Raw genomic sequence first — 27,491 nt, 5'->3', positions numbered from 1 at the left:
AGGGGGATTGGAGCTTGATGGTCTTTGACATCCCTTCCAACCCAGGCTATTCTGCGATTCTATGAAAATATTTGTTGCTAGCCAAAGTATACAAGAGAAGTGAAAATACAAAATCATAGAATCATATCACAGAATGGCCTGGGCTGAAAAGGACCTTAAAGATCATTTAGTTTCAACCCCCGTGCTGTGGGCAGGGTCGCCAGCCACTGCACTGAGCTAACTGAATCTTATTTTTTTGTTTTCTTTTGTTTTCATTTAGATTCAATTGCAAGCATTGGATATTCGACTGTCCTACAATGATGTCCAACTGTTCTTAGCAATTGCTAAATCAATTCCTCAACAGACAAGTGCAGCTATGCCTGAATCAAGTGCATCAGTTGCCGAGAGTGCTACTAACCCCACTTCATCACTGGTGGCTGAGCCTTCTTGCTTGACAAGTGAAAACAGAGAGATACCCAAACGTGTGTTGGATCCTGTTCTTGGTAGGTTTTTAACTCCTGTAACTGCTGCAACTTACTGTTCTGTTTTGGTGATTTGGTGTTTTGGCACACACTTTTTTTTCTTTTTTAAACCAGCACTGAATCTTATTCTTTTTCTGCAGCTTAAATGGGGTAAAACCCATTTTTCATTCAGGTGTATTTTATTTTAGAAATAAAAACACGTAGATAGCTGTCAAGGGTTTATAATTGGCTGAGTGCTTAATTGCAGAGGTGCAGCTGGCTCGCCTTCAGGACTTGGGATTCAGTATGGAAGACTGCCGCAGAGCTCTTCTGTGCTGCCAAGGTAAGCTCAGGGATTCAGAATGTGCCTTTGGGTTCTTCTTGCTACCAGACTTTCAGACTGTAAAGCAGCTGATGGGCAGGCAGTATTTCCTTCTCTGCTTCACTTTGGCCTGTTGTTACCCACATCAGCTCTGTGTTGACGTCTTCGTAAGCATTCTCATTTCTCTGTCCTACTAAATACCACTCTCCAAGGGTTGTTCTTGGCTCTTGAGATGTCATCTGGGGCACGTGGGTGGATTTCTCTGTTGTGGTTTTTCTCTCCTGGTGTACCTGTTTCTTAGCATTACCCATCTCTGTAGAGCAAGTATTTTCATCTCTGCCTTATGAATGATATATTTTACTTGTGCATACAATACATGTAAAGAAAATGAAGGTTCATTTCCTTAGGCACTGTCTTGTTTCCAACCTTCTCTATAGGTTTTTATAGCATTAATAAAGATTCGTATTATGTTAACGCAGTTTGCAAACATCAAACACAGTCTTTCTTCTTAGAAAACACCGTTGTGTTTGTAATCTTACCACATGGGTGTGTTTGAATGGAGCACATTCAGGGTACTGTTTGTGTTTTGCTATGCGTTCTAAGGGAGAGGCAGTTAATTTGTTAAATCTATGTGGTTTTCACATCACCATCTACTTTCTAAACGGAACATCCTTGTTCTGAATGTTTGGTTTTATTTAAGGTGACTTGAAAAAAGCAGCAAGTTGGCTGTTTAAGAATGCTGAACCTTTGAAATCACTTTCCTTGACATCCTCTGGTCGAGACAGCCAAGGGATTGTGCCTTTTCAGTTCATCTCTGGGGTGGAAATCAAGGCAGAAAGTATATGCATCTGCTTTATTGATGACTGCATGGACTGTGATGTGCCCCTTGCTGAGCTAACGTTCTCACGTGAGTACCTGTTTTGCAAAGTGAGTTTTGCTATATATATATATATGCATGCATATTTGCTGTATATATATATATATATATATATATATATATGCATACATATCTGTCATATACATAATTACAGAGCTTTCCTTTCATTGCTTATTAACAATGCAGTAGAAACTTGATAATGTTTGTTTTGCATAATGTTCGCTTTTCTGGCAGGTTTGAATTTCCTCCAGCATTTGAGGGCCAATCCTGAAGGCAGTGCTCACTTTACCCTCTCTGGAGATTATTATAACCGTGAGCTTTCAGGTAAAATACTTGGGGTTTTGTTGTCTATGTAAGTTTAGGAAAACAGTCTTGTGTCCTACAGGAGCCTGAAATCCACCTAATGTGAGATGAATACAAGGGAATGCAGTGTGGACACGATCCTGGACAAGATAGCTTACCTTGATATGTGAAGGAAGAGTGGGGAATGTGGAGAGATTGCTGATAAAAAAAATTACACTTAAGTTTTTGCATTTCAGTAGAATCACAGAATCACAAGGTTGGAAAGGACCTACAAGATCATCTAGTCCAACTGTCCTACCACCATTGCTGCCCACTAAGCTACTAAACCAAGTTTCCAATTCAGTTTTCTAGTTGAGGATGTTAAAGAACTTGAGGGTACTGATGAGGCTGAAGGCAATGGATTGACATAGTAAGACCATTGCAATTTATATTAATAGAAACAATGATTTCCTTTTAATGCTTCCCTCAGAAGTGCAGCATTTCTGCAAGTCTCTACATGTGCTCTCCACTGGTTTAAGTGGAGGATCTGGAGCAGCTTTCTATTAATGACCAATTTGAACCTGTTGGTTTACGAGTTCATCTTGAATGCAGGGACCTCATTATTGGGGTTGTATTATTAAACTCTTAGGTATGTAAGCAGCATTCCAGTGTGGCCTTCAACTGTGCAACACACGTGATGTGTTGGGTTTATTCTCAGGCTGGGAGCCATTTATTGAGCCATGGCCATGCTCAGTTTCTTGGCAGCAGCATGCTTCAAGCCGCCTCCACCCTTCCCGGTTGAAGCTGGAAGTAAAGGCCAAACACCGTTTGGATGTCAACATCACCTCTGTCTTCTTAGGTATGTAGGAATATTCCCTGAGAGCATCGCTGTGCAGTCTTAATTTTCACTTTTAGTACTAAAACAGCAGGTAGTTCTCATTGAGCCTTGCTGGTGTCCCGTGGATGGAGGGAGGGAGGCTTGGCACGAGTCCCCAGATACTTGAGATAATATTGTACACAGGTGTGCATTTAGGCAGCCTGTATTTTATCAGATACTGTGAAAGTGTAAAGACACGAGCTACATACTTTAGAAGTTAGTAGGAATTCTTTTCTTGGTCGTATGAATTCTATCAAATTCATATGTTTCTTGAAATTTCTCTATAATCAGGAACAGGCTTTCATCTAAAGCTTTCCATACATACAGTACTTCAGAATATTTTGTTAAGCTCATCAGTTTTCAGTGCACTGAGAGGCATAGTGGGGAGCTGCTTATTTTCTGCAGTCTTCGAGAACTGAAGTTTTCAATTCCCACCTCAGCAAATGAAAATGTTTTGTTCATCATTAACTCAGACTTTATGGGCGTTTCTGTGTTGTGAGGCTGTGAACGTTGCTGAAAGATTATGGCTTCTTCTGCATGCAAATATGTATAATTTAATAGTCATAAGTGCAGAGGGCTGAGCCTTCAGGTGAAAAAGAAGAGCCCTCCTTGTTCCTTGAATATTCATTTGTTTCTTCAGCAAGGTCTGTGAGGTTGTTGGAAAGAGGGAGGTAAGGTAGGAGGAAAAGACAGTCACCACCAATTCCTTAGAGTTCCTGTGATGCTTTTTACTACTAGCAACAACAGAGCACTTAATTGGTGTCTTCATATTTATGGAGGAATAGATGTATAGCTCTTAAAAAGAAAAGAAAAATGGAAACTGCTTCCAACACAAAAACATCTTCAGATTAATTGCCTTTTCAGAGAGACCTCCTATGTTGCTCCTGGAGTATCTTGAAAAATAGGGATTCTACTGCATGTTTAAAAACAGAAGAGTCCCTTAAGAATATAAACATTTGTTTTTGAAGACAGCACTGTGATTTCATGAGCTGTTATGTCTCTAAATTATGTAAGTGGGTCATAGGAAAAGCAGTGAAATAAAAGCTTTCCCATTAAAGCGGAGCAGGCTTAGGCTTATGAATTTAAACTACTTTTTAACTGCTCTTCTCTTGGCCACTTTGCAGACATTTACTTTCTGTGCTTTATTCTTCTAGAACAGTATGCAAGCACCAAGCAGTCATGGATGGAAGATTACTGTAAACAGGACAAAGAAGTAAATGCAATCAGTTCTGAAGAGTGGATGGGCTCTTCAGAGGATTCACCATGTTTTGGACAGAGTATGATGTTAATTAATCTTTCTTTATTTGAAACAATCCTGACAAGCACAGTCATTTGCCAAATGTATTACAAACATAAGTATTAGGCCTTCAGAGCATGCAGTGAATTGTTAGAGGCTATCTGGCCAAAACATTAAAAATCCTATTTTCTATTCAGTTTTTCCGTTCTTTAATAACAAAAATCTTCACTGCTTCTCTTGAGTGAGAACTTGGCCCTGTAGTTCTGCTTCCTGTTTTAATCATGCTTTCACAGCAGCTCTGAGTAAGAGCACATGAGATGGGGCAGCTCTTTCATATTCTCCTCTCCCAGTATTCTGGAAGAAGTTTTAGTAACTCGAATACCAACCTCACACGAGCAAATGGGTGAAGAGCTGTACAGTGATTGCATGCTGCCAGCTGTCCCTGTCCTCCTGCTGCATGATGGGGAAGAGTCTACCTTTATTTATGTGGTTTTGCTTACCTGCTAACTTTGTCTTTCCTGTCTGCCAGGCCTTCCTCTTGTCTACCTTAGAACTAGGAGTACAGCCAGTTTGACTAACCTAGAGCATCAGATCTATGCTAGAGGTACTGTATAGCACAGAGAGAACAAAAGCTGCTTTTTTTTTTTTTTTTTTCTTTTTTGGAAATCTGTACAGTAAATACTGTGGTGTATGTGTGAATTGCCAGTAGAACGATCTCTATATTTTAAAAGGAAAAAACCACAAGAGTTTTTACAGCATTTCATCCCTTCTATCACCTTAAGGTCTCCTCTGAGCCCTTCAGCAGAGAAGGGAGGAGCAGAACTGTTCCTTTGTGGGAAGACTCTTTGAGAAAAGGCTATATGAATTGTTGGCTGCACAATTCATTCTGAGGTATCTTTCAGGAAGATATTTTATTTTTTGTGGGAAAGAAGCATTTATTGCTTGGCTTTTTGTGGGCACAACAACAAAAGAAACAGCTAAATGAATTATGAAAAACTCCTTTTTTTGATAAATCTTTTATTTTCTTGTGCTGGTCTCAAGATGCAACTTTATATTATGTTTTCTTTTGAAAATCGAGCCACAGCCCAAAAATTCCTTTTCACTCAAAAAAAAAAAAAAAAAAAAAAAAAAAAAGAGTAGCCTGCCAATTAAATAGCAGAGTAAAGTTCATGTGACTCCTGGTTGTGATTTTGTTGAACCTGAAGTAGGCAGCAAATGACATGAAGTCAAACGCCATACCAAAAATACAAATATTTTTAAGTTGCATTCAGCAAAAATAACCCAGTGCTTCCATTTTAAAGAATTCAATTTTTGTACTTTTGAATTGAAAAGGACCTCCTTGGTGAGATGTAGAGTGATCAGATTCATGTCTCCATCAGCACAGTGAGGAGTAGAGCCGTCTGTTGTCCTTCGTTTGGGAGAAAGCTGTGTGCAGCCGTCAGAAACTCCTTCACAAACACCTCCCCACCTGCTCCCCCCTCTTCTGCCTTCGTACACTTGTGCTTCAGTTATTCTTGGTCAGATGCATGGCTGCATGAAATACTGGAACTTAATGGAAGTCATCCTTTGGAGAGAAATTCTGTGAGGCGTTTAATTCCTGTCTTTGAGCAGCTGATTTAACGTGTCTGCCTTCTGTCAGCTCTCATACAGAAAGATGTATGTGTTCAGGGAGCAGCCGTTTATCTTCCCTCCTAAGTAGTTGCTGGGATTTGGCAGGGTTTTTTTTTTTTCCTGTCCAAACACAGTAAGTATTTTCACAGACGTGATGTACAGCAGCACAGAAGAGGAGAGTAACACTTGGGTGCTTGTTAGTAATGCATCCTTGAGAAATGCCAAACACTGTAGGTGAAGTTTCCTGTTCAGAGGGTTTTGCAGAGCCAGCACTTTAGCAAGACCAGATTACCTCTGGCTGCAGTCTGGTTAGTGCACAGGGATTATATATGTATCCCATTTTCTCTTTTTTCTTCTTTTCTTTTCCTTCCTTTTTATTTTCTTTTTTCAAATTGATTAAACTCAGTTCCTCTGGTGTTCTTAAACTGTATTACCAAGGCCAGCAGATGACGCAGGGAAAGATTTTGTACCATTTCTAGAGCAGTTAATAAATAAAACTTCAAGTGGTTTGAGTAATCTGCTAGGCCATTTCTTAGATCTGCTTTTCTAGACGTGGTACAGATTGTGGTTCTTCAGCCATTGTCTCATCCTGTGTCTGCATCTGCCGAATCTAGATGATCTTAAGGGTCCCTTCCATCCAAACCATTCTATCATTCTATGGATATTTCTTTCATAAGCATTTAGACAAGTCTTTATTCTGTCTTACAGCTGAAATGAAGACCCCAAAACGCAGACAGCCATTTGTGCCCTTTGCTCTCAGAAACCATACTGGATGCACTCTCTGGTTTGCTACCCTCACTACAACACCCACCCGGTAAGAAGTGGGATCGCTTTGGCAATACCTGTCTGGCTTCTCTGGGATGTCAGCCAAACCCAATTGTCCTCAATTCCACTGTTTTCTTGCTGGGATCTTAGCTCCCTGTCTTTCTTAGTCAGGAGCCTTTTCTTTGTCACTGAGATATTAATACTATTTTAAAAAACAAAAAGCTAATCAAGCCCAACTCCCACAACCTTTCTTCATAGCAGAGGTGCTCCAGCCCTCATCTCATGGCTGCACTCCAACACTTCCACATCTTTCATGTGTTGGGGGCCCGAAGGGTATGGTTCTGTTTAAGGGCTGGGATGTGCTGGAGGCTCCAAGTCACGATGTGATTCTCTACACAGGGCTGCACTGTCTCACAGTGGGAGTCCAGGAGTTGTTCCTGAGGAAAATGGGACGTTGCTGGATGATGCCCATAATGTCAGTGAGTGGAAAGAAGTTATCACAGGGGAAGAAGTTCCATTTGAGTTTGAAGCCAGAGGGAAACTCAGACACAGGTGAAGGGGTCAGGCTGCAAAATGTGCTTTGACACACTCGTATGTAGTGTATAGAATCATAGTTACGAAGATGCCAGTAAATACTAAATAAAAAGGGGATTTAAAAAATCTTTTAATGTATTTTTTTTTTAATATTTAAAACTCTCTATGTAAATGTGGAGTTATCAGTAAGCAGCTTGTCTTCTGGTAGGTGGAAGCTATTCCTAGATGTGAGCTCTGGTTTAATTGTTAAAACGTTGTAGAAAGTTTTGCATGTGGCAGGGGGAGGAGGGACTTGCTAACGTAAGTGTTGTTGGTGTTAAGAACTGGCAAACAAATATTGCCCGTGGTTTTGTGTTTAATTTTGATGTAGTCATACTTATCAGTGTTGAGTAGGGAGAGCAGAACAAATCAGGTCCATAAACAGAAAAATTCTTGAGGTTTTTTTCCTTAAGTGCTAAATTGGTGAGATTTGTTTCCTCGTTATGCAGAGGATGTATTTTGTGTGAACTGTTTGGTATTCACCCTGTAAGAGAACACTAAGTAGTAATTTAACTTAATCTAATCTGTAGGCACACGCATGATCTGAGGATTCACCAGCTGCAAGTGAGAGTGAATGGCTGGGAAGAAGTCAGCCCAGTGTCTGTAGACAAAGTTGGAACCTTTTTCCGCTACGCTGCACCAGACAAGAATTCCTCCTCTTCCACTGTAAGCTCTGATTTGAGGTGTGAGCCTTAACAGAAATGTGTAGGTTGAGAGTAATGATGCCTACAAGGTTGTGGTGTGACAACAGCTCCTGCATTGCATGAGATTGTCCTCTTTTGAGTTGGTGTGAGCTGGGAGAGCGTGAAATGGTGAACTGACAGTGTTATGTACAGCAAACAAACCACAGGGGTAGTCAGCATTTAGCCTGCATTTAGCAATTAGAACTGCCAATGACAGAGATAATGTATTAGGGACAGAGCCACACAGTTGTGGAGCTTGAGCTTCAAATCAGCACTGCAGGCCAGGCTGGATGTGGCTCTGAGCAGCCTGGTCTGGTGATTGGTGACCCTGCCTGTGGCAGGGGGTTTGAAGCGAGATGATCATCGTGGTCCTTTTCAACCCAGGCCATTCTGTGATTCTATAATACAGCAGCTATTTTTATTTCTTTCATGGCAGGAATGCTTTCTCTGTGGTTAATTTACTTAAAATTAACAACAATTCCCTGAAAGCCTGGAGATTGTTGAAATGTGTGGCAGCTTGGACCAAATATACTTGTCATGAAGGAAAAGCACAATTGCAGTAAGCAGCAGGCTGGCAGGCAGTTGTGATTGAGACTTGGTGATAGAAATGGTTGTGGAATGTAGAAACTAGCTAAGCTTTAAGGTTAGCTACTGTAGAGAATGAAAGCTGAGGTCTTTTTGGTACAAAATAGGATTAGAATTTATTATTATTACCACTAAAAGGAGCCATTAGTCTCTTATTTGGATAATTCCTGATGGTTTCATATTCAAGTGTATAAAGCATCATCTCTGTCTGCAACTTGGTTTGTGAAAGAGAAAAGTGCAAATAAGCAGGAATTGCTATTCAGGAACATCTGTGGGTAGTTAGTTTTTAATGAATGCTCTTGCTTCAGCTTCATTCTTCTTTTAAAGCAATTTTACAATTAGATTAAGCTAATATAGCTCTGATGTCTTCAAAGTCGTGTTGAAAATGAGAAAGACAAAGTAATGACAGCCCTTAGTTTATTTTTCTGCAGTAATGTTCTGTGTTGCAGCTGACAGTAATATCTTAAAGTGAACACTTCTGTCTTTCCTGTTTGTTTTCCTTCCAGCTTGGAAGCCCAATAAGTAGAACAAACATAATTCATCCACAAGTTTATGTAAGTATATATTTTCATTTTTTGAGAGCTACTGGAGTAAGACCAGCATAACTGTACAGGTGGACTGGCTTCTGCTTTCGCCACAGGAAACAGAAGTCAAGTTCAGCTGTGACAAGGTTCCTCAAATGCCATTTTTCACAGTCTGAGCAAGCACTGGAGCTAGACTGAACTCAGTCTCACTTCTTATATACAATGAAATAAGTGCCGACTTTGAAGTTGAAGTCTCTGCTGCTAATTCTTACGAAGATCATACTCTGTAGTCCCAAAATTTGCTGGTCTGTTTTAAGGAAACAGAGAAGTAAAATTGTTCTCTGTTGCACAAACATTTTGGCCTAAATAAGCTGAGCAGAAGAGTTCCAAGTACGCCTCTTTGGAGACTGCTGAAGTATCTGCCTCCTATACTACTTTGTCTTGTCTAAACTTAAAATCATGTGTTCCCCAAATCAGTATACATAAATAGGAGGGTCATAAATCATACTTGGCATGCTAAAAGTGAGACTATCTAAGAGCACAGCCAGAACAAAACGCTGATTTGGGGAAATCAGGCTGTATTGAAATGTCTTCTCTGCAGAGCTTATTGAACATGTTAGTGCATGCATCTGAAGAAGAAACTTTGCAAACAGCATCTGAGTTAAATGTTTAGAAATGCTTCCTGATTGCTTGACTGTGTTCTGGAAAGAAGACGCAGTATTACATTATGTTGTTGTGAGACTGCATGTACTGTGAGTGCTGTACTTGGTTGCACTCCCTTCACACATTCTCAGTCCAGCAGTTACTACTCAGTATTGACCTGTCCCTCTATTAGATACCTTTTATTACCTTTTATTGCTTTTCTGCTATCTTTCAGTTTTCTTCATTGCCTCCTGTGCGTGTGGTATTTGAGGTAACCATGGAAGGCAGCGCTCGGAAGGTGATCACCGTGCGCTCAGCCTTGATTGTGAAGAACAAGCTGGAAACACCCATGGAGCTAAGGCTGGATAGTCCTTCTGCTCCTGACAGTGAGTGCTGTATGCTCCTTCCACATGCAAAATCTTCACCTCCCTTCTCTGGAAGTTTTGTTGCTGCCTGTAACAGCTAACAGCAAAGTCAGCTTCTGTGGTTGGGGAATGGGTGTTGTTAAGAACAGCAACGAAAGCTAGAGAAACCAGTAGGATTTTCCTTATGGTCCAAGCAAACAGGGAGAGCTGAGACTCTGTAAAGATGGATTTGAATTTCTGTACATGGTGTGTTACACCTTTTAGCAATAGGAGGCTTAAGATGTTGGCATGCAGAGGTGAAGTCTAGAAATGTGCTGTTAATCTACCAAGAATATAATGAATGAGATCTTTTGGAACAAGCATCACTAAAGTATCCAAGGAAGAACTTGAGCTCCAGCAGATTTCAGATTTACATCCTTAAATTATTCCCCTACCAGAATAGTAAGGCTTAGAACAACAGGTTGATGCTTGAAACGTAGGTAAAATAGCTTGTATTTCACTTTAAAATGTAACTTGTTGCTCTTACTATTTGAACTTACTTTTTGGACTTACTATTTGAAAACAATTTTCAGTAGAAAATACCTTTCAGTGAAGGAGCCCAGTTTGTTCTTAGTGTTTTCTTTTCTGTTTGGTTGCAGAACCTGTAGTTCTTCCAGCAGTTATGCCAGGAGATGCCTTTGCTATTCCGCTGCACCTCACGTCTTGGCGTTTACAAGCCAGGCCAAAGGGACTGGGAGTCTTTTTCTGTAAGGCTCCAATTCATTGGACTGATGTTCAGAAGACAGCAGAAGTTTGTAGCAGCAAGCGGGAGTGCCATTCCATTGAGTCTGAGAACAGCCGCTTTTTCAGGTTAATTGAAGCCCTGGTTGTTTGTAAACTGTTTTCTGGCAATTGAAATGCTGTGTAACTCAATAATAGGAAAGAAAATTCATAGAGGTAGAAGCTTCTGCAGTTCAATGGGATGTTTTTCTTGGTCGCTAGCATAATAAGAAAGCACTGAATGTATACCTATTTCTGCAGGGCTCCTTAAGGCCCATATGGCAGAACCTGCTGGCAAACATCTGAGCATAGAATCACAGCATGGCCTGGGTTGCAAAGGAGCACAGTGTTCATCCAGTTCCAACCCCCTGCTGTGTGCAGGTCACCAACCAGCAGCCCAGGCTGCCCAGAGCCACATCCAGCCTGGCCTTGAATGCCTGCAGGGATGGGGCATCCACAGCCTCCTTGGGCAGCCTGTTCCAGTGCCTCACCACCCTCTGGGGGAAAAACTTCCTCCTCATATCCAACCTATAAAATCACAGAATTTAAGACCATTTCCCCTTATCGGTTAGTGCTTTATTAATGCCTATTGTAAAGGATGAAACGTTAGAAAATAGTGTGGACTTACTGCAAAAAGGCAAGATTTGGTTATTCCATTGAGTTCATTGGTGACTTCTGACACACACCTGTTTGTCTTCACAGATTTTGTGTGGCGATCAAGAAAGAGAACTACCCTGATTACATGCCCTCCAGCATATTTTCTGACAGTGCTAAACAGATTTTCAGACAGCCTGGCCATACTATTTATCTTCTGCCAACAGTGGTGGTCTGTAACTTGCTGCCTTGTGAACTTGAGTTTTACGTTAAAGGGATGCCAATCAGTGGCACACTGAAACCTGGCAAGGAGGTGGCATTGCACACAGCTGATACATCTCAGAACATCGAGCTTGGTAAGAAGCTTTATGGAACAGGAAATGCTGGTGTTTTCAACACAGGCTGCACTTGTGGTGCTTAGGCACTAATTATCCTTAAGCAGAGTTCCTTTACAAAACATTTTGCTGCTTGTGACTTAACGAGGTCAGAGATCTTTGCATGGAGTGGTTTTACAAGTTAGCATGGGCAAGCTATGTGAAATACTCAGAAAGAGCAAACGATGGGAAAGTTCAGTGGTGTACTTTAATGCTTATGTGCCTTCTGTTGTTTCTGTTGTTCTGTTTGCTTATTCCCAGGAGTACGGCTAGAAAACTTCCCAATCTGTAAAGAGCTGTTGATTCCTCCTGGGACACAAAACTATATGGTGAGGATGCGATTGTATGATGTCAACAAACGCCAGCTGAATTTGACCATAAGGATTGTGTGTCGTGCAGAAGGTTCTCTGAAGATACTCATTTCAGCACCATATTGGTTGATCAACAAGACAGGTGAGTTTTACAGCGTCTTCTTTCAGAAATACAAGGATGGAATTTGGAAATGAAGATTTCATGCAGTGTTTTGGTTTGCTTTCTAAACAGGGCTTTTAAATTCCCCTTCAGAGGAATTAAAATTGCAGGAAATATACTACAGTGCCAGTAGTTGGTGTTATAAGTGTTACAACAGATAACTTACAGTGGCTCTATTGCAGACTTTAAACACAGATAATTTAGTAGTCCTTATGTAGCTGCAAACAAATTGGCATAGGTTAAACTGTTAACAATGTGGTTTTCAAAGGCTGAAATGCCTTCAGAAAGCATCAGGTCTTCAACAGTAAGTTGCAGTTAAAGAAGCTTACACTGGTGCTGTCAGAGCTGCAAGATCCTTTTTCATTTGTAGACTCCGTGCTCACAGCTATGATGGCTTTACTCCTTCAGCAGCTCAGGGGGAGATTGTGGATGCAGAATTGGAGTGTGTGCAGACTAATGGCTGACATTCCAGCAGGAGAATTTTAGGCTGTTCTTTAATGGGAACAGCTTTTGCCATTCTCATCTTGAATTCTTGTGAGAGTATGATTTGATAACTCATTTTTTTGTGTTTCCTTAAAGGATTGCCACTCATCTTCAGACAAGATAATGCCAAAACAGATGCTGCAGGGCAGTTTGAAGAGCATGAACTTGCTAGAAGCCTCAGCCCACTTCTGTTCTGTTACGCTGATAAAGAACAGCCCAACTTGTAAGTTCCACTGAGAGAGGAGCAGAGGGCAGGAACCTTGTTAAATAGGACTGTAATTGACAGAGGGTGGTGTGCTGGGATGTTAGTATAGATGGCAGCTAACAGGGAAAGCTTTTTCCTAAGATCACCTGTTGAGTAGTGGTAGCAGTCACTTGGAAGCCCGCGTGCAGCAGAGGTGTGGTGAAGGATTTTGGACAGCAAACTTGTCAGTTATTTTATCTGGCATCAAGGAGGAAACCTACTTTTTCCTTGTCACCACCTGATCCTTTCTTTAAATCTGTTCTCTTCTTACCCTTAGCTGTACGATGCGGGTTGGGAAAGGCATCCATCCTGAAGGCATGCCAGGCTGGTGCCAGGGCTTCTCCTTGGACGGCGGTAGCGGCGTCAGAGCCCTCAAGGTGATCCAGCATGGAAACCGACCAGGCCTCATTTACAACATTGGTAAGTGCTGTGTTTGAGAGACACTGTGGAGCTGCAGAAAGGAAACTTGTTTTGCTGAAGGTTTGTGAGGGTCTGCAGAAAGGTGTTAGACAAGAGGTATCCTAACAAATCACACCTCTGTATTCTGAAATTGGTTTCCTTAAAAATCAGTTTTCAGTGATTTTTATTTTTGCATTTAGGCCTTAAGTATTGGTAAATGTATTCACAAAGTGTTCTTTCATTTTGTGGTTCTTTATCCCCCTGTACACTACTTCTAAGTACATCTGAAATCCCACCTCAGCATTATCTCTAATTATATTCAGGTGTCCATATGCTTTGTGTATTAAAAAGGGGAATAATTACATTGATTTTTTCTGGTCTTTTGAGAAGAGAGGATTTTTTTAGCCTTGGTGCTTATTATCTCTAAATTCTACTTGAGATACAGGGGGTAACAGGTAGCATAAAACTGCATTTCCTGTTAATATTTCACAGGAGCAGATGGCATGACAGAAACTACATCTCAGAAACTCACTGAAAATAATTGTTAAATATTGTTTGAAAGTTATCTTTAGGTTTTTTTTTCCTTGTGATTAACAGCATTTCTTTTACTTTGTGTCTGTTACCAGGTATTGATGTTAAGAAGGGCAGAGGGCGTTACATTGATACCTGCATGGTGACATTTGCCCCCCGTTACCTTCTAGATAATAAGTCCAGCTATAAGCTTGCCTTTGTTCAGAGGGAATTTGCCAGAGGCCAGGTAAGGGCCTTTATTTCTGTTCCACCTGGAGTTAGGCGCAGCATCTTCTAACTGCAAAGAATACAGATGTTATACCTGAAAGTATTCTAGTTTGATTACGAGGACTTTTTAATTTGTTACTCTGATTTCGAGCATTCACCTACCAAAATAATTGCTGTGAGAGGTGTATGGGTTTGAAGGCTGCTTTGTATTTGTGAGGTGTATGGATTAATATTGTATTTTTCATGCCCTTAGGATATTTATGTCCTGATTTCTATTACCAGGGGACATCCAACCCTGACGGCTACATCTCCACGCTGCCTGGCTCCAGCGTTGTGTTCCACTGGCCACGCAATGACTATGATCAGCTGTTATGTGTGAGACTGATGGATGTCCCAAACTGCATTTGGTCTGGGGGATTTGAAGTCAACAAAAATAACTCGTTCCATATTAATATGAGGTAGTTATTGTATGCAAGTATTTTGTGACGTGCTTCCATTTTTTCGGTGGTGACGATTGCCCACCATTGAACACTCAGAGATGCAATAATGCCCGTCAGAAACCCATCTGTCTTGCACTTGCTCTTTCTTGTTCAGGGACACCCTGGGAAAATGCTACTTCTTAAGGGTAGAAATTACTCTTCAGGGAGCCACATACCACGTTGCATTCAGTGACACAGATCAGCTGCCACCACCTTTTCGCATAGACAATTTTTCCAAGGTAAAAGAGCAGAAAACCATGATCTTCTCTTTTCTTATTGTTTTTTAATCTAATAAGTAAAAGAATTATCTTAGATTTCAGCTAGGGAACTGTCTAGCTTCTATAAGAAAATACAGTGGAAGTCTGTAGCAATGTGTATTTGTGTATCAGTAATTTTCTTCAGTTTTGTTCAAATAATAGTGCCTGTATTGTGGCTTTCATTGGTCTATAGAAAGCCATATGAGGAAGAGCATCATAATGATGGGAAGCTTGTAATAGGACAGCAGTTTATAATCTGTTCTGTGTTCTTTTCAGCACTTGGATAACACACAGAATTCAGAATTCAGGCTACTGATACCACTTCCTTTCTCTCTAACTTCGGACTTCTTTATTAAAACACAAAACTTTCTTGCTTCCCTCTTCTTTCAGACACGTTGGTTCCTCAGTGTAAAATGAGAATCAGCTGATGATAATGAGTGTGAGAGATGAAGAACAAGTTCCGTATCAATGACTGTAAAAAATCAGAGAATTTGCTTTGTTTATTGGACAGTAACTTGCAGACTGCCTTGTGATTAGAACAGGAGACACAGCTCTTGATAATGGTTATTGTTCTGGCTTTTGTTACGGAATTGCTCAATAAAACTGGGCACGTCTCCTAATTTTAATTGGAAAGGTTTGAGATGCTACCGTGGGACTAAAGAGTTTCTGAACTGAAGATGATGGATAAAAGCTAAGCTGATTATTTCTGGTCCCTTTGAGATTATCTTTGAGGTTCAAATGGAGGGTGGGAAGAAAAGCGAGAGCACATTTCAGTGATCAACGCCTGAAAAATGAATAAATGATAGCAAAAAATGTAACTGATGGAGAATTGGTGTGAAAGTAAATGCTTTTTCATTACTGTTACAGGTCCCAATTGTTTTTAATCAGCACGGTGTTGTCGAGCCAAGGCTGTACACTGAGGTGAAGCCCATGACCTCCCTGGATTATGCATGGGATGAGCCCATCCTGCCACCATTTGTCATGCTGACAGTTAAGGGAGCAGGCTCCTCAGAGATCGTCTGCAGCATGAATGACTTCCAAGACAGCAAACAGCTTTATTATGAAAACTTCATTTATATTGCTGCTGCCTATACTTTCTCAGGGTAATTCATTAGATATTACACTAACGTATTTTGGATGCTTATAGTGTTGTAAGCTGTTCTTACTGCCATTTTATACCTTCTGTAAATATTTCAAATTCAGTTAACTAGCCCAAGCAGCTAGCAGAAGAGTTGCCAAAATTCAGGAGTTGTCTGGCTGAGTTGTTAATGTCTGGAGCCCCAGTACAAGAAGGACAGGGAGCTGTTGGAGAGGGTCCAGAGGAGCCACAAAGATGATCAGGGGGCTGCAGCACCTCCCCTATGAAGACAGGCTGAGGGAGCTGGGCTTGTTCAGCCTGGAGAAAAGAAGGCTGTGGGGTGACCTCATTGCAGCCTTCAGTACCTAAAGGGAGCCTGCAAACAGGAGGGGAGTCAACTCTTGGAAAGGGGAGATAACAGCAGGACAAGGGGAAATGGTTTTAAGTTGAGGGAGGGAAGATTGAGGTTGGATGTCAGAGGGAAGTTCTTTACAGAGAGTGGTGAGGTGCTGGAACAGCTGCCCAGAGAGGCTGTGATGCCCCGTCCATCCCTGGAGGTGTTCAAGGCCAGGTTGGATGGGGCCCAGGGCAGCCTGGGCTGGTATTAAATGTGGAGGTTGGTGGCCCTGCACGTGGCAGGGGGTTTGGAGACTCATGGTCCTTGGGGTCCCTTCCAACCTGGGCCATTCTGTGATTCTGTATATCTTGCCTGATTTTTTATGTCCTTGTCTTGTTCTGCAGAAGCCACAGCTGCTCTAATTCAACATGCTGATGATTTCTTGGTGTTCTAGTTTACAGGAGACTAGTGTAAGACCTGTTGCTTCGAACAGAGATGCTGCATATGCAGAGCTTGTCCTTGATGTTTCTCCAAAGACACAACGAGTTATCCTGAAAAAAAAGGTACCAAGACGTGCTTGATTATATTGAAATGCTATTGCTCTGTGATGAAATAAAATTAGATGCTGGTAGAAGGAAAAAAAAAAAATTAAAAAATGTAATCATGGTACCTTGTAAAGCTAGTTATAATTTATAGCATTCGATAGGAAAACAGAGTAGTAGTATTTGCTCTGTATTGCTGTACTCATTGAAATCTTGAATTCTTTTGCAACAGGAGCCAGGAAAACGATCCCAGCTTTGGAGGATGACTGGCACAGGAATGCTTTGCCACGAAGGCTCCTCTGTTCCTCATAACCCTCATAAACCTTCTCGGTCTGTGGAGTCTTGTATGATTTTAGATATTGCAGGTCTGGCAGCCGTCACAGATAACAGGTATTGCAAATACAGTTTGCAGTGAGTGTACAGGGTCCTTGAAAGTGTGCTTTACCTGATGTTTTCTGAATAAGGAAAGCTGTTATTGTGAAGGCCTGTATGAGCTAGATGTTATCTGGTGTCGGGAACAGGCTTCACAGTCACTTTGAGGTAATCCATATTCTTCAAAAATCAAGGCGTAATGAATGTTTTTTTCAGCAGCTTTTTGTTAAAACACTTGAGAAGTGAGATTAGGGAAATGAACAGAATGCAGCAATGAAACCAGGAAGTTGGGGTGATTCTAAGTGTGGGTTTGTTGTGCTTTCATTGCAGATATGAGCCCCTCATGTTGAGGAAGCCTGATCGGCGGCGCAGCACCACCCAGACGTGGAGTTTTCGTGATGGGAAGTTGACCTGTGGTATTCATGGACTGGTTGTCCAGGTCAGTACTGCTTGTACTTTGAACTTGTTTTGACTCTTTCTCTTATAGATAACAGGAATTTGAGCTTGCTATTGAAGAGAAGTCAAAGTTCTGAGTCCAAAGTTTGGATTATAGAGGTGACCAGACCTACAAAACAGCTCGTGTGTTTTAAACAGTAGTTCAAAAGTTCTTATCAATTAAAAAGAATTAAATCTTGCTTTATTAATTTGAAAGTAAATAATTAGAGAAATGATAGTGTATGATTGTTGAAAATTATCAGTATAATGATAAATAGAGTCTCAATGTTCTCGTAGGACCAATTTGAAAATGCTGCACTGTCAGCCAATACCACTGGTTAGAGTCAGATTTTGTTAAGGAGTTTTGCTACTTTTAGATACTTCAGCCATTTTTACCCATTGCCTACAAGCAAAAGTTAAATAAATTATGCTGCATATTGTTGAAACAGCAAACTACGTTTGTGGCAGAATGTATTATTTCTGGATATTGCATTGATAATTCTGTGATCAAATTAATGCACCATAGCAAGTTAATTCTCAGTTTGCAGGAGCCCAGAAGCCCTGCATTGCTGCATTAAGGGGCCAACACCACGAGGATTTTAAATCCCTCCTCATCTGTAATCCAGAGTTCACCTTTCCAGTTATCTGCTGTGTAGGCTATGATTTCAGTAGGGACTTCCATTGTTGGATCATGATCTGAGCGCTTCAGGGTCTGAGCATGAAGAGAGAATGATTTCTGATTGTGGCTGTTTCTTCTAGCTGTCAGGTTGATTAAAGGCAAGTTACCAGAAGCTGTGGTAATATTAAATACTATTACTGCTGGATTGTTCCTCTGAAGAGCAAGAAATTTGTCATTTCCCTCACCTGGGACTGAGTTTCAGGCTACTTCTCTTTGGATGGAGAAGTAAAACACGCTTTAAATTAATGTGTATGAACATTAGCTGAAGTTCCACCTCTCACATCTTGGTTTTTTTCTGTTTTGTTTTTGACTTCTGTTTCTTTATGCAGGCAAAGGGAGGAATATTAGGTCTCCATGATGGAGCAGAAGTTGTTCTTGGTCCAGACACTTCTACTGAGCTTTTGGGGTCAGTTCCACCAGAACAGCAGTTCATAAACCAGAAGATGAGGCCAGGCTCAGGAGTGCTGGCTGTTCGAGTCATCCCAGATGGGCCAACTCGGGTTCTGCAGGTAAGAGTCCTTCATTAGCCTGAGTCTAGTTTTATTATTTGCTTGTATTGAAGTGCTTTTATGCCTTGCATCTCTAAATTCTTAGAAATAGCTGTTATTTCTGTACAGGAAAATGATCATAGTAGTAATTTGCTTTGGTTTTTATTAGATAACAGATTTTAACCAACGCAGAAATGATCGTTTATCTGGTGGAGGAGATGAATTTCCAATTACAGAGCAAGATCTGCGCAAATTAAAACATCCAAACGTGGAGCAAGAATTAGAAGTAAGATGCTACAATTTGTATCTTTCTGTTCTTTTTTTTTTCTCTCTTAGTTTTCTATTTCTTCGAGGTTGTGTGGTGAAGTTTTGGTTTGGTTCATTTTTGCTCTGCTGTTCCCTATTGCCCATGAGAACCTCTTGCTATGAACGTATGCTTTTTCCTGCTAAAACTCCTTATTCTCAAATGCTGGGTTTGTAAGTCTGTGATCTCTTTAGGAATTAATCATTAATGACCTGTTCAGCAGCTCAGGAGGTAACTCTAAAATAAAACTTCTTCGAATTATATATTCACCACCGCAAGGATTTTTCCAAGGTTTTTTCTCCTTCTTCCAATACTCTTTTTGCAGGTGCTTGTGAAATTGGAAGGTGGAATAGGATTGTCACTAGTCAACAAAGTCCCTGAAGAGCTAATATTTGCAAGCCTCACAAGAATTAATGTTCACTACACACAGATGTCAACGAGTCAGGTGCTAGAGCTCAGCGTGCAGGATGTGCAGGTATTTGTTGTTATGAAACAAATATATTTGTTTGTGGGTCTTCTGGAATGCTGGGAAATGTTTGCATCTCTTAATGAGATTTCAACTCCTTAACATCAGAAGTTTTCCTTAGCATCAGATTTGATCTTTCATTGTCCTCTGCTTACTGATAAAACCACAATTATTTTTCAGGCATTTCCTAAATAATCACTCTGAGTGCTGGCAATATTCTTTCAGCCAAATTGAAATGCTTTTCTTCAAAGTTGCCATCACTAGAGCCCTATTCAACAGCTGACTATTTGTTAGGTGTATAGTACATATATGGTCATATGTATATGATCAGCACAGCTCAGGCTCCTTTTGGAGGTGCTAAGTCTCCCATGCACTGCATAGGAAGCTTGAGACAGGACTACTAATGCTGCTTTGCAGTTTGGACATCTAAATATGATGATGTATTTGCTCCATGTTATTAATTTCTAATTGTTTGGTAAGTTAGATTTTTTTATTTTGATACTATGTGATGAAAAATCATCCACTGAAAACTGGAGTCCTGATGCAGAGTATCACAGGATGAGGCACAGAAACCTCTTAACTGTTTGTTTTCCAAGCAGATTTTGATTCTGACTTCAAAGTTTTGCCTTTGTTTGCAGTTCAATCTTTCAAATTCGGAATGAGCAAACTAAACTGATCACTGTGATACCTTCCACTGAGTCATTGGAATTCTATTCCCACTGTGCAAGATTTCCTTCAAGGAGTGTACGTGCTCTTGTAGACTCAATAAGAAGTGGATACTCCTGAGTTAAAGAAGCTTGGTTTTGCTGCTTGTTGTCACTTATTCTTGTTTTCTTGCCTATCTGTTCCATGCTGTAGGTGGACAACCAGCTCATTGGCACCACGCAGCCTTTTATGCTCTTCCTGACACCACGGATGAGTGAAAATGAGCCCATAGAAACTGCTCCTGCAGTGCAAGTGAATGCCATGAAGTTCCCCAGTAAGAATGCACTGACTGATATATACAAGGTAAACCACAGCCTTTTTGAACGTTTATGCCGTGCCTATTTCAGTCTGGTTAAATAATTCACCTGTTCTTAATTTTTACTAGCAACCTGAGTGAATTCATTTGTTCAATGAGGTCCACATTCTCATGTTCATAGCGTTTGAAGCTGCAGTGCAGTGATGAACAGGATTTAAAAAAATAAGCAGAGATTAGTGAGATCACTGTAAATGTCCATCACTTTATTTCTCAAGCTGGTTACTCTCTTCAGAACTGGTAGGTATTGTGTAGAGAAGCCAAGGGTCTGTGCCACATTTTTGATGACTTTACACGAGGTGCTGCCATCCCCCTGGTAAGGTGTCATCCTGCAGCATGAGCTCTGCTTTATGTACTGCAGCAATTGACGTTGTTGGGAATTTTATCCACCAACTGGAGTTTTGTGAGGGCAAAATATGTGGTTATCAAAACCACTTGGAATCTCCAAGTGTGTATTTTGACACTTGAAAACCATCTTGTTTCACTGTTGGAATCCAGTTTAGCATCACATTCTGAAGTGTTAGTATTGGGTACATTTCAACAACAAAAAAATCCAACCATCTGCAGTTGTAGGTGAATTCAAGTGAAGGAAGCTACCAAAGGCATTTTTTGAAGGTGGAAATGTTAACACAGTTCCATTCCATTGAAAATACTGTTAAATAGAACATAGTGTCCTATTCAATGGCTTGCACAGATTGTACCCCAAGTGCTAATACTGCAAACTGAGACTTGTTTATCTGTTTAGCATCTGATGATCACTGCTCGAAAGTTCACAGTTCAAATTGAGGAGAAGTTGCTTCTGAAGCTGTTGAGTTTCTTTGGCTATGCTCAGTCTGAATCAGGTATGGCATGAAATTACCAGCACTGCTTTTACAGTCTGTTACGATCTTTGCATATGAATGAAGTTCAGAATACCTGGTGAGCTCTCAGCTGCTTGGAGACTGGCCCTGCTGGGCAGAGCTGGAAGGCTCATTTCTCCATGGCCCCAAGCTGTTCGTGTGTGCTGTGCTTGTTACAGTGTACAAGCAATGATCCAGTAACTGGCATTGTGCAGTGTGCAGTGGCTAAGCCATACCTCCAGGGGAAGGAGTTTAGTGTTCATTTTAAGCTTGTGTAGCTGGATTCATCTAACTTAAAGACTCAGCTTTGCAGTGAAGAATACAAAAATAAAGATATTGAGTTTCTTACACTGTTTACAAGTCTATTCTTGTTTAACTTTACTCCAGTTCTTTTTCTGTTTACTTTCTGTACAGTCTTTGTAGTTTATCTGCTCATACTGAATGTCATCCAAGATTCAAACAGTATCTTTTTTTTGTCATTTATGTTCAATGTGTTCAGTTGTCCAGCCTGTTCAGTGTCTTCTCTATGGGTGTTTTCTCTGTTCAGTAGTGATGATTGAAAGTATCAGCATTGCTTGTTTTGTACAACGTACTGATAATTGGTCAAATAAGGAAAGATAAAGAAAACAGAGAGGAAAATGCTGTAAGGTCATGACTGTGCAGTAGGAAGGAAACAGTGCATAGTTTGTATCACTTTGCTTCTATATGATGACAGACACATTCAAAGCAAGATTAGGAGCTTAAACCACGCATTTGGGTGACTTTAATTGTATCTAACTACAAATACATTCAGGCTTTAGAGATGCAGCTGCGTAGGATTCTTAAACCTTAGAGGTCAAGTTTGTGTCACAAGGCATGAGTAATTTTGCTGCCTACCCTAACAATTGCACGTTTTATTTATGTAGAGGAACCTGTAACTCCTTACAGAGTATGCTTCCATAATTGCATATATGTTCAATCTATTGTAATTCCTGTGTTTTGTCTGGGTGTAGAAGTTGAAAAGTATGATGAAAACCTCCATGAGAAGGTGGTTGAAAAAGGTGGAGGACAGAAGCGATACTACTTTGAAAATCTAAAGATCAGTGTGCCTCAAATCAAGTTGAGTGTCTTCACTTCCAACAAGCTGCCTTTGGACCTCAAGGTAAGGCAGAGCACTCGGAGAATGTGCTTCCCAATGAGGAGATGTTGTATTCTGTATGTTAACTGCCACAGAAGGTGTTCATTCAGTTCTTCAGGGGAGGAGGGAGAGAACAATCACAGTAGAACCTTTGTAGAGGTTTTTCTGACTCCCTCTAATGTTTCTGGAAGGCGTGGGCATGGCAGTCTGCTAATGTGGAGGTAGACAGATTATTTTTATTAGAGACCACTGTTAACAAAGTTGCCTTATGTAATATCTGGTATTAAACAGGAAATTACTTCCTACCAAAGTGAATAATGAGAGCTACTCCAGTTAGTCATCCATTTACTAAAAAAATAAATAGGTCCTTTCTTGGAAACGTAAATCGGACTGCAATTTACCTTAATTACCTGCAGATGGCAGAAAAACTCGCGTTGCTACTGAGTGTGATTTGATGGCTACTGCAGGAAAATACAGCACAAGTATCAGGCTTCTTTCTTCAGATTTCCTGATGTTGGTGACTGTGCACATGTTGTTATAAGGAGCTGAGCTGAAGCAATCTAGAGCAGAATAGTTGGGAAGGACCTTCAGGATCTTGTCCAACCACCCGACCTACAGACTGTACAGGGTACAGGTGGCCGTGGGCTAATTACTGTCTTCATTTTCTTCCCTGATCATAACTGAAAAGGCTGGTTGAAGAATCTGAGTTCACCGAGTCATGAAACAGGCCTTAATCTTGCAGGAAGTTAAGATTGCTATTCCAGCTCATCCTGACAATTATTCCATTCGTAGGACTTCAGCAACACCCAGTTTCTGTCTGTATCATACAGGGTGTAGTTTAATTGACCATTAGAACAGTTAAAGAGAAGTGCTGAACATGGGAGCCTTCAACACGTTTTGTTTTGAATATGAATGTCAAGTGTAGGAGGCTGCTTACATCTTGAGAGGTGTTTAACCACTGTCTAATTACTGAATGAATGTTCATTAATTAAAAAAAAGTTCATACTGTGCAAGTAAAAGGTTTGTAGAGTGATTGCCCTCTGAATCAAAGCATCTATATGGCAGTGGTAAACTACTCTAGCAGATAAGCTTTTGGCTTGTAACTCATTTAAAGATTAATTCATTTGAGTGCTGTGAATGAGAAGTAGAGGGAAAAAAATTAAATAGCAATATCTTTTATTTAATTAGGCATTGAAAAGCACGCTGGGATTTCCTCTAATCCGATTCGAAGATGCTGTGATTAATCTGGATCCTTTCACTAGGGTCCATCCATATGAAACTCAGGAATTTATCATTAATGACATTCTGAAACACTTCCAAGAGGTGAGTGATTTTGGTGTGGGGAAGGCTGAAGCTCTCCTGGTGGATGAGCTCTCTAGTGAGGGTTGGGGGGACTCTTGGTTATGAAAGTACCATGATAATGTGGACACTGTGCTTTAAGACGAAGCCGTTCTTGTTCTTACTGATAATTGTGTGTTATTTGAGAGTGCTCCTCCATTTTTAATCAACCTTGCTGGTGTTAACATGAAAATATTTCAACCTTTCTGTTGCTTTTACAGGAGCTGCTCAGTCAGGCAGCAAGGATTCTAGGTTCTGTGGATTTCCTGGGCAACCCTATGGGCCTGCTGAATGATGTTTCAGAAGGCGTCACTGGACTTATAAAGTATGGCAATGTTGGTGGCCTCATAAGAAACGTCACACATGGAGTATCCAATTCAGCTGCAAAGGTAATAATCACCATAATAAAGTTTGCTAAAAATAGGGAACAAGTAGAACAGAATTATTGGCTGCCTTCAAATAGATGGCTTTCTATGCTGTTTGTTCTGTAAAAAGTTGCATTTGGAATGTTGCTCTTTTGGAATGCTTACACGTGTTTTTCAGGGTGCTGGTAACCCTGCAAGAAGCAGTGTGCCAGGGATGTCCATTTGTTTTTCAGATTGAATGCAGGAATTAACAACATTTTAGGTCTCTGGTTCAGATGTGGCATCATCTCCTGTGTGCACATGAACAGAGGCGTTTTACATTGGTCACCCAAACTAAAGCTCTATGGGAATTGGAGTACTTAAAGCATTACTCAGTAGAAAGGAGAATTGCTGATTCTATTTTTGGGAACTGATTCAACTGAGGCACAAATAGATCTGCAAACACTTTGATTACTTTTCTTTTGCTGTGCCACATACCTACAGAGTAAGAGGTTTTAGATTGCTATGCCTTCAGCTTAATGCCAGGGTTGGGGCACAGTGAACATTCTTTTGTGCTTCCAGATAATGACTGAGAGAACACTATTCTATCAGTGTTGTTAATTGAAAATAACTGCTCTGGTGCCTAAGAGAACACAGGAGCCAAAAATAGGAAATGATTTTGGTCCTGGTCTGTATGGTGCTTGATACTGAGCAAACAAACATATGTTGGTGGGTAGCACTGGAATAATGTCTTCTTGACTTGAGGGCTTATTATTAAATGTCATTTCCATAGTATTGTAGTTCCTGAACGTGGGAAGTCTGTGTGTAAGGAGAAGGGTGGTGTCATGAGGGAGATGTGGCAAAGAGACCAAATCAGATTTGGTCAGAAGGGATCAAAAGTGCTTTCTGTGATAGTGAGCTGTAATAGCTGGTTAGTGGTACTTTGGTGTATTTGCAGGTAGGTGGCATTAAAGCATGCAGCGGTTGATACAGCCAGATGAAACTGGCACTCAAAATCTGCCTTTTCCAGCAATGTGTACCATACAGTACACAACAGTAACAGAAAACCTTGTGTTTTCCAGAGGTGTTTTGTGGACATAATAAGGGAGAAGAGAGAGATGTTGGGAGGATGGTTTGGTAACAGCTGAAACGGAAGGAAACCTCTTGGTGCTGCCCTGGCACACTGGAAGGTGTGCATGTGTGCCTCTTTGCTTGTTCAGTCCAGCTTTCCTGATAGTGCTGTAATTTCTGAAGATGTTTTAATGAAAATTATATTCAGGGAAACTGGGAGATAAAGTAAAATGTCCTTCCAGAATTCCCAAATGGGGGTAACTGATGATAAGAGTCTCTCTTTTTTTTTCCTCCCTTCTGTTAAATAAGGATAAGAGCAGTTGTCCTTTCACAGCCTACTGAGCTTACTTGTGAATCTTATTTGTACTTCTTTTTCCTGCATTGGTGGGAAAAGGTAATTCAGAGGATTAGAAAGGCAAGAGGTAGTATATCCATAATCACACACAACTCCAGAGGGATATTTTCAGACCTGGCTGAACTGCCATAGAGATCCCCCATCCATCATCAGGTGCGTGGCTGTGGGCACAGACAGCTGAACTGTGAGGAAGGTGATAGAAACGCTATCTAGAACAGTTGCTTCGTTCCCTGCATTGCCCTGTTAGACCCTTTACAGTGACTTAAAGTACTGCTGCCAACACTCCTATCTTAATCCCATTCCCATCTCTTTTGAGATTCACTGCAGAGCACTTTAAGCATGTGGTTCAGATGTCTTGAAGTGCACGTGTTGTTAGTGTCAGCACTACAGATACAGCTTATCCACGCCGTTGGGAAGGATCCTCACTGAGCTTCTGTAAGGCAGCATCCATCTGCGCCAGTGCTCGTGTCCGTGCTTCCTCCTCACAGCTCTCATCTCTTGTGACCCATCCACTCCACCCAATAGAGAATGTTTCTTTAGAGTTTCCTTTCTATAAAGGGTTGTTTCCTCGCTGCAATCACATCTGCAGCAATGGACTCATAAATCTTATTTTAAAAGGCACGAGCCTTCCTACGTTTCCCACAAGGGCAAGGTCACTCTTTGAACTTTGCAGTCATTTGTAACCGAGGGGTTTCTGAAAGAACGTTTTCAAAGGCAGGGGGTGGTTGGATGCTGAACTCCTCTCGAAATTCACCAGAACCTGAATGCCCACTTCCCATTTACACCTTTGAAAATCAGCCCGTGGGCAGTTTGTCTTGCCAGGTATTTTTTTTCTCTTTCCTTCGTACTTCCAAAGTGTCTGAGGTACAAGGCTCATGCTGTTGCTTTCTAAAAAATCTTTCTATAGTGATTATATATTTGTTCTTTCCTCAATTAGTCCTCCTTCCAGTGTTACCTTTGCTGCATGGAAGATGGTCATAAAGAAGGCTCAAATAATCGGAATGATTTCTTCTGTGTGTCTTCTGCTGCTCGTAGGCATCTAAATCTGCCTAAGGTTTCACAGTCGTCTCCATGCAATGCAGATGCACCTTATGGCACCATATATGTGTGTGGCACAAAGTAGAGCATTGCTTCCTGCTCTACCATTAGCATGCCTTGTGATCATGTTCTGTCATGTTATGTTCTGATCTTGTTATGATCAGAGGGGAAAACAATTCCTATTACTGAAGAAAAACACCACTGAAACAATAGATCCATTTCACCTTGCTCCCTTGGTGCTGTCTATGGGGAAATGGTCATTAAAATGCTCTTTCCCCACACGCATTTCCACCTGGTTCAGCTGTGCCATAGAGGTCCTCATCTTCTACAGCTCGTGCAATGCAGCTGGTAACTGATGTAGGCAGGTAGCCCAGCCTCTCCCCTGCTTGTGAGAGAGATCTCCGTGCTGGTGGTTCTTCTGGGTACCTGACTTCAAAGTGTCTTCAGTAAAACTCTATACTGGATTTTAAGATGTGAATGGAAACTAAACCTAAATACTGTAGTCATCGCTTTAAACCTAACACTGCTTGACTGAATTGAAAAGGAAGCTATTTGGGCTGTATCTGGTTTTGTCATTTTATTGCTTTTGTATTTTATAGTTCTGTTGCTTACCCCTGTAATGGCTTTTCCATGCATTTCAGAGCACACAGTGGGTAATGCCTTCTTTCAAGTGAAGAGCTGCAGTGTATTTAAGTTGGCACAAAACCGTAGGTTAAGTAAAGTTCACTACAGAGAGTTCTGTAGATTTTATCCCTTGGAGACTCTGAGTTCTGTATTTTAAAAAGTTCTTTGATCCTAAATATAGACACCTGAGGGAATTTCATTCCCTCTGAATGAAGCCTTCTATAGTTGCCATATGCGTAGAAATGTCCTGAATTCTTGGCATTCACACTTCATTTCCCCTTCAGGCATGATGGTTCTAAATCCTAAGCTGTTCCTGTTTCTGAGGTGTTTCAGTTAGAATGGAATACTGAACACAGTGTTACTGTCTGAACTGGTGACCCCAGCAGTTCCAGGCCCCATCCAGCCCAGCTGTGGTCACCTCCAACCTTGGGTACCTCGCTGGGCAACCTGTTCTACCTCTGCATC

General features: G+C 40.9%; 1 protein-coding gene across 5 annotated transcripts in view; it reads left to right on the top strand.

Annotated features, from left to right (window-relative positions):
• Positions 1-27,491, top strand: part of VPS13D (vacuolar protein sorting 13 homolog D) — an 87,985-nt gene that overhangs the window by 29,873 nt on the left and 30,621 nt on the right. For 3 of the 5 annotated variants that reach the window (XM_052691582.1, XM_052691581.1, XM_052691580.1), the window contains exons 34-65: positions 260-482; positions 709-783; positions 1,463-1,669; positions 1,874-1,963; positions 2,640-2,780; positions 3,953-4,075; positions 4,565-4,639; positions 6,355-6,460; positions 6,811-6,963; positions 7,515-7,650; positions 8,759-8,806; positions 9,654-9,804; positions 10,422-10,632; positions 11,245-11,492; positions 11,772-11,963; positions 12,561-12,687; positions 12,986-13,128; positions 13,734-13,864; positions 14,128-14,303; positions 14,440-14,563; positions 15,449-15,684; positions 16,451-16,559; positions 16,771-16,928; positions 17,241-17,349; positions 18,354-18,533; positions 18,682-18,798; positions 19,142-19,291; positions 20,141-20,290; positions 21,046-21,142; positions 22,132-22,280; positions 23,445-23,579; positions 23,816-23,983. In XM_052691582.1, coding sequence (XP_052547542.1) covers positions 260-482; positions 709-783; positions 1,463-1,669; positions 1,874-1,963; positions 2,640-2,780; positions 3,953-4,075; positions 4,565-4,639; positions 6,355-6,460; positions 6,811-6,963; positions 7,515-7,650; positions 8,759-8,806; positions 9,654-9,804; positions 10,422-10,632; positions 11,245-11,492; positions 11,772-11,963; positions 12,561-12,687; positions 12,986-13,128; positions 13,734-13,864; positions 14,128-14,303; positions 14,440-14,563; positions 15,449-15,684; positions 16,451-16,559; positions 16,771-16,928; positions 17,241-17,349; positions 18,354-18,533; positions 18,682-18,798; positions 19,142-19,291; positions 20,141-20,290; positions 21,046-21,142; positions 22,132-22,280; positions 23,445-23,579; positions 23,816-23,983 — 4,638 coding nt within the window. The remainder of the gene's footprint in view (positions 1-259; positions 483-708; positions 784-1,462; positions 1,670-1,873; positions 1,964-2,639; positions 2,781-3,952; positions 4,076-4,564; positions 4,640-6,354; positions 6,461-6,810; positions 6,964-7,514; positions 7,651-8,758; positions 8,807-9,653; positions 9,805-10,421; positions 10,633-11,244; positions 11,493-11,771; positions 11,964-12,560; positions 12,688-12,985; positions 13,129-13,733; positions 13,865-14,127; positions 14,304-14,439; positions 14,564-15,448; positions 15,685-16,450; positions 16,560-16,770; positions 16,929-17,240; positions 17,350-18,353; positions 18,534-18,681; positions 18,799-19,141; positions 19,292-20,140; positions 20,291-21,045; positions 21,143-22,131; positions 22,281-23,444; positions 23,580-23,815; positions 23,984-27,491) is intronic. The other 2 variants (XM_052691584.1, XM_052691583.1) reach the window with 1 other exon arrangement.

This window comes from Tympanuchus pallidicinctus, unplaced genomic scaffold, assembly GCF_026119805.1.
Source record: "Tympanuchus pallidicinctus isolate F22 unplaced genomic scaffold, pur_lepc_1.0 scaffold29, whole genome shotgun sequence".
NCBI classification, from domain to species: Eukaryota; Metazoa; Chordata; class Aves; order Galliformes; family Phasianidae; genus Tympanuchus; species Tympanuchus pallidicinctus.
The sequence above is the reverse complement of the archived record's forward strand: the minus strand, read 5'-3'. Positions and strand labels throughout refer to the sequence as shown.